Source organism: Mustela putorius, unplaced genomic scaffold (assembly GCF_011764305.1).
Source record: "Mustela putorius furo isolate JIRA1106 unplaced genomic scaffold, ASM1176430v1.1 tig00000832_pilon_pilon_pilon, whole genome shotgun sequence".
NCBI classification, from domain to species: Eukaryota; Metazoa; Chordata; class Mammalia; order Carnivora; family Mustelidae; genus Mustela; species Mustela putorius.
In genome coordinates, this window is record NW_025421491.1 from 1019224 (window position 1) to 1033059 (window position 13836).

General features: G+C 51.8%; 1 protein-coding gene across 5 annotated transcripts in view; it reads right to left on the bottom strand.

Moving 5' to 3' along the window:
* The window catches only part of EVA1C (eva-1 homolog C), a 68549-nt gene that overhangs the window by 27311 nt on the left and 27402 nt on the right, over positions 1-13836 (bottom strand). For 4 of the 5 annotated variants that reach the window (XM_013058842.2, XM_045085153.1, XM_004757503.3 and 1 more), the window contains exons 2-3: positions 8535-8731; positions 5633-5756 (exon numbers count right to left, since the gene is read on the bottom strand). The exons of the other annotated variant lie outside the window; for it this stretch is intronic. In XM_013058842.2, the coding sequence (XP_012914296.1) occupies positions 5633-5756; positions 8535-8731 (321 nt within the window). The remainder of the gene's footprint in view (positions 1-5632; positions 5757-8534; positions 8732-13836) is intronic. 5 annotated transcript variants of the gene reach the window in all.

Genomic DNA, 13836 nt, shown 5'->3' on the forward strand with positions numbered 1-13836 from the left:
AAATCGTAGGAGCTACTCGGGCTGCCGTGGACTGTCTGGGATGGGGAAGAAGAAAGTGTCAAGAGGAAAGAAAACTAGCAGCCCCCATATCTACTCTCCCGCGACTGTCCCGCCCAATGCTACCCCTCTTATGGCCATTCCCCATGACCACCCCCCATGACCATCTCCTTGACCACCCCCCATGACCATCTCCATGACCATCCCCCATGACCACTCCCATGACCACTCCCACTGTGACCACCCCCCAAAGACCACGCCCCATGACCACCCCGATGACCTTCCTTCATGACCACCCTCCGTGGCCATTTTCCATTCCCACCCCTATGACCAATCCCCATGACCACCCCGATGACCACTACTACCATGGCCACCCCCAAAGACTATCCCCCATGACCACCCCCCATGACCACTCCCCAACCCCCACTGTCACTTCTCTGACTCACTCATGTTTTTGGATGGAAGGTGCAGGCCATTCCCACCCAGATCCCTCAAACACCTCAAGCAAAAGTTTTTCAAACTGATTTGAGGCCTATTCTATTCTATTCTATTCAGGATATCAGTTTAGTCATTTGTGACCTGCAATTTAAAAAAAACAAAGAAGAGTTTAGAAAGCATCAAAGTTCATCATGCAAACAAGGAATAACACTATTTTATAATTTAAAAAAAAAATCTTTTGAGTTGTGTGTGTGTTGTGCTGGGCCAAAATGTGAAATTTTTCCTTACTATGCCTTGTAATCAAATCAATTTGAAATCACCCCCCAAGAAGCCTTCCAGGAAGTCAGAAGGGGTAAACACTAGGGCAACGGTGGCCTGGCCATGGGACTTCATATCCTGGCATCGCTGATGCTCAAGCCCCAAACTTAAAACACGAAAGAAAATAATCCCCAAATGTAAAGTCTACCTTTTTCTGTAATGTGTGAATTCCCACACCTTTCTACACCAAGAGGAGAAGAACAGTGAGGAAATCTCACTTCAGATTGAGATTGGAAATTCAGGATCTCAGTACACCATCAGTTGATAAATTGTGGCACAGTCCCTTAATCTGTGGTGATGGAACACTCAAGATTAATGAAAGGCATGAAACAGAAACCGGGTTGCTGATGCTTGTGGTTGAACACACGAGGAACTAACAGAGGAGGGAAAATCTAAGTGGTGACGAAGCGATGTCTAGAATGCCCTTCACCCGGTCCCTGGACCTAAAGCCAAGAAAAGCTTTGTTTTCTTTTGCTAAACAGAAAAGACACTGAGTCTGACCCTGACATCGGAGGGTTTGATTCTGGTGAGTCACATCCGCACTGGGGGGAGGTTTTCAGTGTTTTTGGCGAGTAAATGCTAAATCCCACCAACACCAAAATACTGCCTTACTTCAAAGGCCCAGAATGAACGATGGCCTTTGATGCAGAACAGAGGGCGCGGGGTAGACACACCAAGAGAGCCCAAGCCCCCATCTGCCTGGGAGAATACTGAAGAATGTTAAGAATGCCTTCCAGGGGCAAAGCTCGCCCAAAAGGATGACAACCAAGCCTAATCTAGCAAATTGGAAGCTTTCCTTTTCAACAGGATTGGCTTCTTTTCTTTTCTTTTTTCTTGTCCTTTGCTTTGCTTTTCCTTCCCCCCTTCCTTCCTCACTTTCTCAGAATTTTTAAAAATTAGAAGAGATTTTTCAAGGCTTGTCATGATGTGTACTTCTCAGCCACCGCCTCTCGGAAGTACTAAGGCCCATTCACTAACGGAGTTTCTCCACGCGGGCCAGACTCACCCAGAGAAACACAACACCCCTACTCTAAGGCCTCTGGTGATACTGTCCCCAGATTACGGGCCAATCATCTCCTGGAATGGAGGGGCCTGTGAGTGTCACATTACAAGCTTGGGGTTAGCCTGTGTGATGTTGAGTCACTGGGTTCCTTAGGAATGTGCTGATTCACTGTCACCTAAGAGTGACACTTCTGGGTCCTAAAAACAATGACACCGCTACAAATTGCTACTTTGGGTAGAGAAAGAGAATTTGTTTTAGAGCTGGGTGAGAGTGCCCGATGGCCTCAAATTAGACAAGGTGGGGTGGGGCAGGGGTGGGGGTGGGTGGGGAGCCTTCCAGAAGCTTCCTCATGGGTGTGGATGGGGAGAGTGACAGGAGCCCAGGCAGAAGAACCGCCAGGACTCTTCTTCAAGGACAACAGTAGCAAGACACCACCCCCCCCAATTCTGCCAAGCAGGGGCTAGGCAGGTTCTCCTTAATAACACAGATATGCACCTGCATATCCGCAGGGCCCTTCAAAGCGGGTGGGCAGCGTCACCTGTGCGATCACTGATGTTCCTTAGGACGGTCACGCGTGGTGATGTTCTCAACATACAGAGATTTAGTCACTTCTAATGTGTGTGTGTGTGTGTGTGTATGTGTTTTTAAATTCTCTACAGGCAGTATGTCCTGCTCTTGCCCGCACCTGGGGCAGACCCCAGCCCAGCCCCCAACACCTGGTGTCTCACTGCCTTCCAGATACTCCCATCCTCAGCAAGGACTTAATCTGCCCCCTGGAATGACGGTCGCTGGTCCCTGAGGGCACCCGCATGACAAGCCCAGGCTCAGCCTCTTACAAGCCGCACTGTAGTTTTCGTCTACACAGCACTGTACTCACACACTCCTTACCCCCGTGCGGGCAGTACATTATCCTCACTTGACATTTGATTCATGAAGCCAGCGTCCCTGTAAAACAGCTCCCAGACCAGCCAACAGGCCAGCCCCGGTAGGCGGTGTTGGCCCAGCTCCCCGGCGTAAAGGCTCCCACGGTGGCAGGTTTCACTGCCCACAGGCAGGGCCGGGGAGAGATGCACATAGTTGGCACTTGGGATGAGGGCTGGGTCCCCGCAGCCCCGGGTGCAGCCGGGTACCCCTTCGAACAGTCCGTGTCACGTTCGGGCTGGCACCAGAGACAAAGGGCCTCCGGGCTAGGAGGGTGGCAGAAAAAGAGTCTGGAGCATGTGGGGGCCCTTCTCTTCCTCCTTCCCCACTCACAGCAGCAGCAGGGGCGTCTCCTAACCTGCAGGACCTCGGGTCACCGATGTCTCCGTTACCCAAAGTCCTCTGGTCCGAACCGCTGCGTCCCCTTTCAACTCAAGTTGAAATCCTAATGCCCAACTTGACGGTGTTAGGGGGTGGGGCCTTTGGGAGGGGCTTAGGTCACGAGGGGATTAGTGTCCTTCATGAGAGAGACCCCAGAGAGATTTCTCATCCCTTCTGCCAAGGTAGTTAGAGCAAAAAGACAACCACTGGTGGAGGAAAGGGGCCCTCGGCAGATACCAAATCGGCCAGCACTTCGATCTTGGTCTTCACAGCCCCCAGAACAACAAGAAATGAACTTCCGTTGATTATAAGCCTTCCGGTTTACAGCATTTTGTTACACTAGCTCGAACAGACTAAGACACAAGGGCTCTGCCCCTAATCTATTACCACACAGGCCAACCAGAGGCCATTTTAAAACCGCACCCGCACACCATCCCTGTTTAAAGAAAGAATCCACCTCCTTCCTTGGCCATCAGGGCCCCGGGGATCCTGCAATGGCTCCCCGGCCAGTGCTCCTGCTTGCCCCCCCCACTGCTTCTTCTGGCCACAGGCTTCCACGGGGAGCGCTCCTTCTATGCTCGCCCCTCAACCCGCCGTCCTCAGCCCCACCATCACCTGCCAGGTGCAGGAATGCCTTCTCTGCACCCCTGCTGGGGTCAACTCCCCCAGATGGACCTGCCCAGTACCAAGACAGCAGGGCTCCCGCTGAGATGTTTTTTAGACAGGTCTGGTCTTTCCCGAGAAAGGTGACGGTTGCTAGAAACTAAAGGACAACAAGGAAGCAGTTGTGTGAAGATGCAGTAAATGGTGCCACACGAAGGAAGGTTGGGAGCTGTCCCACACGGAACCCCATCCAAGAAACTTCTGCAAAACCCGAGAGCAGTCTTCCCACTCAGCAGCTGGCCTGACACCTGTGCACAGCATAGGCTCCGCAAGTGTTTTGCTGAAACAAAATCAGCGATCAGACCTACTTGCTCGGTGCGGGAATAAGGCTGTGGTCCGGCACTGACTTAGAGTCAAAGTTCTGCCAATCTCACGAGGGCCTTTTTACCTCTTTTAGAGGCTGGTCCTCCAAAAGGACCTTTTGATTACAAAAAACTTCCAAAGTATAGAAAATGTGAGAGAATATCACAATAGACGGGCATATTCCCACCACCCAGATTCTCCAATCCTTGACATTGTGAACAAGGGCCACTTTAAAAGGGGGTTGTCTTCCCCACCGCGGAAGGAGGACGAGGACAGCTGCTTTGGAGACTTAGCCATGGGAAGGACATGGCTGAGGACACAGAGATCTAGAAGGGATGTGTCCGAGTGAGGCAGGAGTTGCCATGACTTCCTGACTTCCCGGGGAGACGCCGGTCGGAGTGCAAAGTTGGGGTCTGCTTTGGGTCTTCGTGATCACGAGTATGTGTGCGACAGTGTCTATGCATGTGACAGTATACACAGGTGTGCTATTGTGTATGTACGAGCGACTGTGCGTACCCTATAAGTGTGTGGTGATGTGTATGTGTGTCTGAGCGTGAACGTGCGTTTGAACACCCAGTATGGGGGAAGAGCCAGAGGGGCCTTTCAGGGGTGTCCGCGCCCCAGCAAGGAAAGGGTTAAAGACGCAAAGCTGGATATTTGCTGAGAGGATCTCCTGCTTTCTCTGCAAGTGCGCACTGGAGACCACACACGACACACGTGTGACCCGAAGCCTCACTGACCCCCGGCACCCTGGCTGCCAATGGGAAGCTGCTGGGCTCCAGAGGCAGAAACCCACAGAGAACAAAAGGCAAAAAACCCAAAAAAGATGTGTTGGGATGGCCATGTATATAATTCTTTAGTGAAACGCTGTTGCTTTCTTTTCAACAAGTTTTTTCAAGGATTCCTGGGAGCCTCTAACCCTGCCGTTGCCTGTGACCTCTCTCGGGCTGACCCGCCATGCCCCTAAGTGTGACCTGCGCCCCAGAAAGCCGTTCCTTTTGTCTGGCAATGGGTTGATCACAAAACTAACATGCGTTACAGGTGATACAAGTCACCAGAGAGAGAAAGGCGAGAATCAGAGTGGAGGAGGCTGCTCCCCCCAGAGACCTTTCCAAATTCTTTCTCCTTGAGGAAGAGACACTGGGTACGGAGCCCCTGCTTTAGTGAAAGCAAAGAGGCGAGTTCATAGAGATCTGGAACCAGGGGCCTGGGGGCAGCTGTGCCCTCTCGTGAGAGCAAGGGGTCCCGCAGCTGGCGGTGGGCTTCCTCTGAAAAGGAGAAGTGGCTCTTCGTTTGGGGGGAAAGCAATTATAGCCTCTTGCCACCCCTGATAGCTGTAGCACGGTACAACTGGGGTTTCCACACCAAGAAGGATATTTTAAACTCAGGGGTTTGTAAGAATGCATGTGGATATATGGGTGCACACACACACACACACACACACACACACACACAAATACACATAAACTTACAAAAACAGGTAGGACATCTCTATTAACAAGTCTCTAAGCGGGACTACCACCCTCTGGCAGAGATCCCCTGTGAAGGCTGTGACTGAAACAGGGAAGCCACACCCGAAACACACTGTGCCCCTCAGACGTTACTTACTAGGCTGGCATTTAAAGGAGACCAGGAGGTATTTACTGCTTCCTGGACAAAGGTCAGGTCCGAAAACACGGCTATTGACCAGGAGGTGGCAGGCCCGCTGGTTCTGGCATTCATCCAGCACCTTCTAAAAGGAGGGGGTAGAAAAGGGATAGGCTTGAAAACCACACACAGTGTCTGGGAGATCCCACCCCCGGGCGGCTCTCGGCTCCGTCTGTCCGGCCTGGGTGTCCACCCAAAGAACCTTCGAGCTGCGCGGAGCTGGGTCTAAGCCGAGAGCTTGCCTACGGGCATGATCAGGTCTGCTCCCCGTCTCCCTGTCCTTCCCAGAACAAGACACCTGACCCACCCGTGGCAGACCCCATCAGAAGACCAGCCCCCCCCCATCTGTCTCCACTGGAAGTGCTGTGCACGGTTTCGGCAAAAGTGCCGCATCACGGAGATCCCAGGAAACGTGGGCAGGATCTGAGAAGCTCAGAGAGTGGGTGAGACGGGCCTCGGAGGTCCCCCCCCGCCCCAGGCGGGCTGCGAGAGCGCTGTGGGGGTCAGGAATCACAGCCAGAGCTCTCCAGCCGCAGAAAACAGCCGGGCACAGACCACAGAGAACTACTCAGTGTTTGGGGGACGCCTTGGAGACCCAACCCAAACACGGGCCAACTGAGGAAAACTGAAAAGCAGATTCCCAGCCTTGCCAACGACAAGGACACAGGCCCCATGTGTTCCCTTTGGAGCGATTTTCTCTGTGGAATGCTCAGGCGTTGCTGGTGAGCATTGGGCTTAGACGTTTTCCCTCAACTGTCTCTTGCTCTCAATTTTTTTCTGGGCAGCTCACTCCTTTGTGAATGAACCTGGTCCAGAGAAGCTCGCCGAGGACCGTTCACGGGGTCCCAGAGGAGCCTAGCACCTCGCTGTCCCTTTTCCATTTCCAAACGGAGCCCACGACAGTCACAGAAGACTTCCACTCGGGGTCTGTTAAAAGGACACCAAGTCCGGCGAACATTTCCCAAGAATTTCCTTATTCCCATTGGACTGAGTTTGGCGCAGTCACGAGGCTGTCTGAGTCGCCGTGCTCTCCTCGTAGCGCATGGCGCAGCTCCGTGGGGAAGGCCGGCCCTACCAGGTAGTCCCTCAAGGGGTCCAGCGGACGTGTATGAAATCAGAAAACACGTCCAGGGGAAACCCTGGGGACCCTCAGACGACGGGACGCGTTCTCGTGGCCGAGGGTCATCATGAAATGACTCAGCCCCTGGGGGTCTCCAGTGTCCGTATCACAGCCACAGCGCGGGACTCAAGGCAGGACTGTTCCCGAACTGTGTCCTGGCTAAAAACCGCATTGGGGTGGGGGGAACCTTCCTGGTGACCTTCAGCCATGGGCCAGATCCGCTGAGGGGCTTCTGGGTGGACGTTGATACCTGTTGTCTCCCACATCGGGCACCCTCCCTCCGAGGGAGAGGAAGCCCCTTGCCACAGCTCCGAGGCCCCAGTCAAAAGACACGACATAGAGGCTCTCTTGATCTCCGGATGAAAGAGCAGCACACGGGGACGCCTCTGGCAGACAAACCTTCTGCACAACATCAGAACCGGGTTCACAAATGCTAACTTGTCTGCTTGGCTCTGGAAACATCCTCTTCCCCCGGGCCTGCCTGGCAGAGCCAGGCACCCATGCTGGGCGGGGAGGGCGGCGCCTGTGCGTGGGAGCTCAGGGTGCCAGGAGGTCGCTCCGTCACAGAACAGGCACCCCCGTCCCAGTGCTCGTCTTCTGCACCTGGGCGAGCAGCAGATGGCCCGGGCGCCAGGGCAGGGCGGGCAGGGAAGTTGGGTAAAGACTGGGCACAGGCCACGAGGGCTACAGAATGTGGTGGGGGACACACGGAAAGTAACTTCGTCTCCGGAAACAACATGTGGCCTCTGGGAAGTCACTCAGACACATTCTTTTGGCTACTCAGCAGGTGCCTTTACCAACCACATGACTGCCCAGATACTAAGATGCTTGGAATGGAAGCAACAAGTGGTGGGAGAAATAAAAAAAATCCTTACATTATCATACTCTTTGGGCTTCTCTTTGGGCCTTAAGGAGAGCTACACAGCCTTATGCTAATTCCATTATTCCTTAGTCTTCCTCAACAATTTATTTTCGCCCACATTTCTTGTGGCTGAAAAAAATCAAAGAGCCAGGAGGAGTCTAAAATCTCCACTGAAATATTGGCTCTGACCTCCTCCTATACCAGATCTTTCCCTTAATGCCAACAAGAAAGAAAGAAAGAAAGAAAGAGAAAGAGGAGGTTAGGTGCTCTCTGCAAATTCCTGGTACTCTCCAACAGAAGAACAAATCAGCAGAGGCTGCCCAAAGTAGCTTAAAACCAGAATAACATCCTCATCTACAACTGGAGAAGAAGACCATTTTGTGAAGAACGACCGTGACTGAGGTTTCCCTTCCTCCAGTGCTTCTCCTAGAAGTTGATATGACCTTGGCCGTCAGCCTCACGGGGACCTGTGGTTCCCACTAAAGCATCCCCAGCTTTCCCTCTCTGCTGGGGGATCCCCGGGAAGGGTGGTCCCAGAGGTCAAAGCCCAACTGGACTGTACTTGGCTTTACCGCAGTAGGGACTATGCCTCTGGATTAATTCATGCTGCACGTGCGCTAAGGGAGCTCTCCAGGAAGGAGGAATTCCATTGAGACTTGTCTGGTGACGAATCCTTTTGAGAAGCAAATAGCTCACCCGTGAAATTGATGATTCGTATGAACTGAGGTTTTCGTGGATCAGGTTTGCTGTGAGTGAACTATGTAATCACAAGCATCTATACAGAGAAAGAGAGAGAGTGATGGGGAGACGGAGGGCGGGAGGAGGAGAGGGAGGGAGAGAGAACCGTTGCATCATCTTAAAGCATCTACAAAGGGCGGTACCTGCAATGTGGTGGGAGCCACACAGGCCACGTGGTCTTCCCTCTGGGAGGCAGGCTGCTGGGCACTACACATTTGATAATCTTGCCCATAAAATGCCGATTGGACACTTATCGTAGAATGCCGAGGGCACTGTAGATTCAAATGGTCCCCATCACAGGCATAGGCGGTGTGGTTTTGCAGGAGTTTGGTTAGATAACCTGGAAAATATTCAGCTGGGTTACTAGAGGCCCAGGAACTCACCCCTCCTTCCCAGCTTTCTGAAAAGGAGGACCTCGGCTCCCCCCAGAGAAGGGGTTGGTCAGTCAGGAAGATGGGGGACGGAGCTTCCTTAGCAGCTCCCAGGGAGAAGACCCCCAAGCGGGCTCGAGGTGAAGCTGAAGGAGAGGGAGCCAATTTTCCCATCTGGGTTGTAAACCTTGGGTCTGGAATGGCCCATAGGAAGGCTCAGAAGTCTCGGTCCCTTTGGGATTGTCCAGGATCCAAGAAATCCTGAACCATTTCTACGCAGCTGGAAAAAATCCCAAGTGGGTATCCCTTGGACGTGGAGATGCCTGTCCCTGAAGAGATTTGGGTTCTCTGATCTCCCTCTAGCTAGGCCGTGCCTTCCCGGAAGGACAGGATGCCATTTTATTTTGGGGTCATCACTCCTGGGCCCTGGAAAGAAAAGCAAGGCAGGGTAGCCTGCACAAGCTAAAGGCCTGCTCTGAAGGGAGGGGAAGGGGTGGATGGTGGGGCTCTGTCACCGGTTGAACGATGTCCCACCACAAGTTCATGTTCACTGGGAACCTCAGGTGCCCCCTTATTTGGAAATAGGATCCTTGCAGTTGTGATTAGTTAAGATGGGGTCATAATGGAGCAGGCTGGTCCTTGACAGGTGTGATGATGTCCTTACAGGAAGAGAAGAGACAGAGGGAAGACAGCCGTGTAAAGGCTGGAGTCATCTAAAAGCCAAGGAACCCCAGGATTGCTAGCAGCCACCATGAGCTGGAAAAGGCAAGGAAATGTTCTTCTGTAGAACCTTCCGGAGGCAGCCTGGCCCTGGCACACCTTTATCTGAGGCTCCTCACCTCCAGAGCTCTCAGGGAGTGAATTTCTGCTATTTTCAACCATCCCAGCCTGCAGTTCTTTGTTACAGCAGCCCTGAAAAAACCAACACAAGCTCCTCATCCCAGGGTCCCGGGCCACTTCTCATGCAGGCTGGACAAGCTACAGAGCCTTGGGCTGTGAGGAGCTGTGTGCGTGGCCTGGCAGGTTCTGGCGGCATGGACCCCTTCTCAGAAAGGAGGAAGGAAGGTTCATCTGAAATGTAGATTCCTTTCCGCCTTCTCACACCTCATGAGGTCAGTTGCAAGGCAGCTGGGAAGAGAGCCAGGGACTTTCTGGTGAGGTGTGTGGGAGCCAGCTTTGGCAGCCCGTGGCCTCTGAGGGGGTGGAGGGGTTGCCGAGGAAGGCAATTTCAGAACTCCCCTATTCCCACACAGACGGCCTGCGCTGAAGTCCTCCCTGACGAACTTTCAAAATCCTCTCTGACCATGCTTTTCTGCAAAGGGCACCCACTGCAGCTCCCTGACCTTGCCCGGAAGTCACAGTGAAAGGGACTGTGACATCTGCCATAGGATGGTCACACTTGCCCACTTGAAGACGAAAAGTGGGAGTGCCCACTCTACATGTAACCCAGACCCGAGGTCTCTCACCACAACTCCCTTTTTCCTTCCCACCCTTGAAAGAAGGCAAGAAGTCAGCTACCCTGAAGTTGGTTTCCCTGGGAAAAGTGGACCCTAGCTCAAGCAGCAGAACTGACATCAGGCCCTGGGGCTGTAAGTCAGGGTCCTGCTTGTTGGAACGATGTCCTCACTCTCAACGTGCTCCCCGCCAGCCACTGAGAAAGGCTGGGCAGAGACCCCTAGGTGGTCCGATGGCAGGTCAGCAACTTCCTGCAGGACACACGGGCGGACCTTGATAAAGCCATGAGTTGCGAAAGTTCCAGCCTCCTTTATGAGCCACACCAGGAACTCAGAGTCGCCCTGATGCTGCCCCAGGCCAGCACCCACCCCAAAACTCCCCAGGCTGGTACCCCCACCCCTGGACCTCTTCAAACTCATCAGTAAAACTTTCTCGTCCATCCATTACCACATCCTTCACCAGGACCACGCCGGGTGACCTGCCGACTAAGATGTTAAATTAATCCTGGGAGCATGACTTCGGCGTCATGGCTTGTCCAACAGTCTAGTCTACTCTAACTAGATGAAGGAAATGAGAAGGCTGTGGGGGTGTCAGAGGCACAAGACTGAAGGGGCCTGGGTTCCAGATTCAGGGACAAGATTCTCTGAGCTTTCTCCACAATCTGTTACATGGGTGGAAAAGAAACCTGTGCTGTTTGGGCCATTGTTTTTCTTCTATTTGTCATGCAGTCTGTCCCCTGTGAGCAGAACTTGATCTCCCCGGGGTCATTTACATCAAAACCAGACTGAGTGCATTGCAGTGACCTGAGCCCCACTGCGCGCCATACTGGTATTCTGAGAGCGACGTTCTGGAGGCAGAAGCTCACTGCAGAGAACGGCCTCTGGAGGCCTCCCGGGCTCTTCTGCCAGTGTGTCAGTTCTAACACCAGGAAGTACAAAGAAGATAGCCCGCCAGTAAAATCTGCCCTAGAGTCAGTCCAGTTCCTATGTGTTTGTCCAGACAATGGAATATTACTCAACACTAAAACAAAAGTAGCTATGAAGCTGCAAAAAAGACACAGAGGAAATGTCGATGCATATTATTAAGTGAAAGAAGCCAGCCTGAGAAGGCTATAGACCGTACAAGTCCAGCGACATGACATTGCGGAAAAGGCAAAACTATGGTGATGGTGAAAAAAAGGACAGGGGTGGTCAGAGGATTGGGGGAAGGGAGGGATGAGCAGGGGGAGCACAGAGGACTTCAGGGCAAGAGAACTAGTCTGCACAATCCTCTTGGGATGGACACAAGTCATGACACATTGTCAAAACCTACAGAACACACAGCACCAAGAGGGAGCCCACGGTGAACTATGGACTTTGGTCCATGTTATGATGTGTCAATGCAGGTTCATCCATTGTAATACAGCTACCACTCTGATGGGGAATGTTGATAGCAGGGGTGGAGCAGGGGGCAGGGGGGCAGGGGGGAGGCTGTGCCTGCATAGGGACTACAGGTATTTGGGAATTTTCTGTATCTTCCATTCAATTTTGTCATGCACCTAAAATTATTCGACAAATGAAAGTCTATTTAAAAGAAAAAAAACCACCAGGCTTCCCCAGAAGAGTGTTACCTTTGGGAGGAGAGGGGTTCGTGACAGGGAGGGGACAGGAGGATGAGCTGGCAAAACTTTTTTTCGATCCGAAGGGTGGATACATGTTTTACTTTGTGAAAGTTCACCTAGCTACACGTTTGTGATAGGTGCACTTTTTGGTGGGTAAATAAAACTGTTTAGAAAAAAACCCTTTACCTACAGTTATCTGACCAAAGCTTTTTAACCAATGAAGAAAGTCCAGACACTGTGCAGCCTATGGAGGATTGATAGGTCAAGGGCAGTGGTGGGAGCATGTTCTACAGCTGATCACATCCACGCCAGGTGTACGCTAGAGTAATGGTGGAAGATGCCCTCATGAAGACGGGCCACTTGCCCTCATACCTCAGGGTGCCTCCCACACCTCATTCTGATTGGCCCACAATGTCAGAAGCTACTAAGACATCAGGAAGAAGGACAAATTGGAACTACCCCTGGTTTTCAGCAACACAGACGACATCAAGAGCCTTTTGAGAGACACTTGGGATGCTGAGTCGGGACACTAGCCAGGTTGGAAAATGTTGAAAAGCAAGTAGAAATTGAGGAAATCCCAGATGGCTCTTGAGGTAGACAGAATAGTGCCCTCCCACCGATGTCCCCAGATCCCCATCCCTAGAGCCTAGAAACATGTTTCTTTCCATTGTAAAAGGGACTCTGAGGTGGTGATTAAGTTAGAAATCTGGAAAGGGGGGGCGCCTGGGTGGCTCAGTGGGTTAAGCCTCTGCCTTCAGCTCAGGTCATGATCTCAGGGTCCTACTTGTAATCTCTGTCTCTCTCCCTCTCTCTCTCTCTCGGTCAAATAAATAAATAAATCTTTTTTTTTTTTTTAAGATTTTATTTATTTATTTGACAGAGAGAAATCACAAGTAGATGGAGAGGCAGGCAGAGAGAGAGAGGGAAGTAGGCTCCCTGCCGAGCAGAGAGCCCGATGCGGGACTCGATCCCAGGACCCTGAGATCATGACCTGAGCCGAAGGCAGCAGCTTAACCCACTGAGCCACCTAGGCGCCCCAATAAATAAATCTTTAAAAAAAAAAAAAGAAATCTGGGACTCTGAGGTTGTGATTCAGTTAGAAATCTGGAAATGGGAAGGTGATCCTGGAGGATCTGAAAGGCTCCATATAGTTACCAAAGTCCTCCTAAAAAGGTCAAAGTTGATAAAAAGATGTGGCAGTGGAAACAGAGGTGGGAGTGATGCAGCTATGAGCCCAAGAATGTAGGTGGTTTCCAGAAAATGAAAAAGACAAGGGAACCCTGATTTTAGATCTCTGATTTCCAGAGCTGTAAGAAACTAAATCTCTGCTGTTTTGAGCCACCAAGTGTGTGGTGATCTGTCACAGCAGCCCTAGGAAACAGCACAGTTTATACAGACGACTCTTGCGACATCTTGGTAAAGATGAGAAGAGACACGGGGCTAAAGTTATAAGAACTGATGTCTGGGATCAGATTTTTAAGTAACTATGATCGAGTTAAAGCTAGGAGAGACCTAGCTTTGCATCTCTGTGTGTAAATACATATGTAGATGAGCCCTATGTCATTTGTAAATTATATTTGTTACTGTAAGTTGATGTTGAACACATTCAAAAGTGCTCTTAGCAAGATGGTGGTTGCAGTATTGGAGTGTGGGCTCCAAGCTAGGAAATGAGTACTGGGGAGGCCCAAGGGAATCGAGGTGTGCTGAGACCCAACAAGGTGAGATTGGGTGCAACTACCCCAGCAGGCTGGAGAGGTAAGATCTTGTGCCCCAAGTGATTTCAAGGTGGAGCAGTTGCAGACAATGGAAATGTCCAAGAGATGGCCATGGAAGAGAGTGTGAGAAGTGGATGGAAAGGAAGGTTGCTGGAAATGAGGGCGACCTCTGGAACAGGCATCTCCCTGGATAAAGGCAGGAGCTGGGATGGAGCAGGAGCCGTCCGCCAAGGTTGACCTCTAACAAGAGGCAGATGACAGAAGACCCTCTCCCAATCTTTCAAGTGTGCTGTGAGCACATACT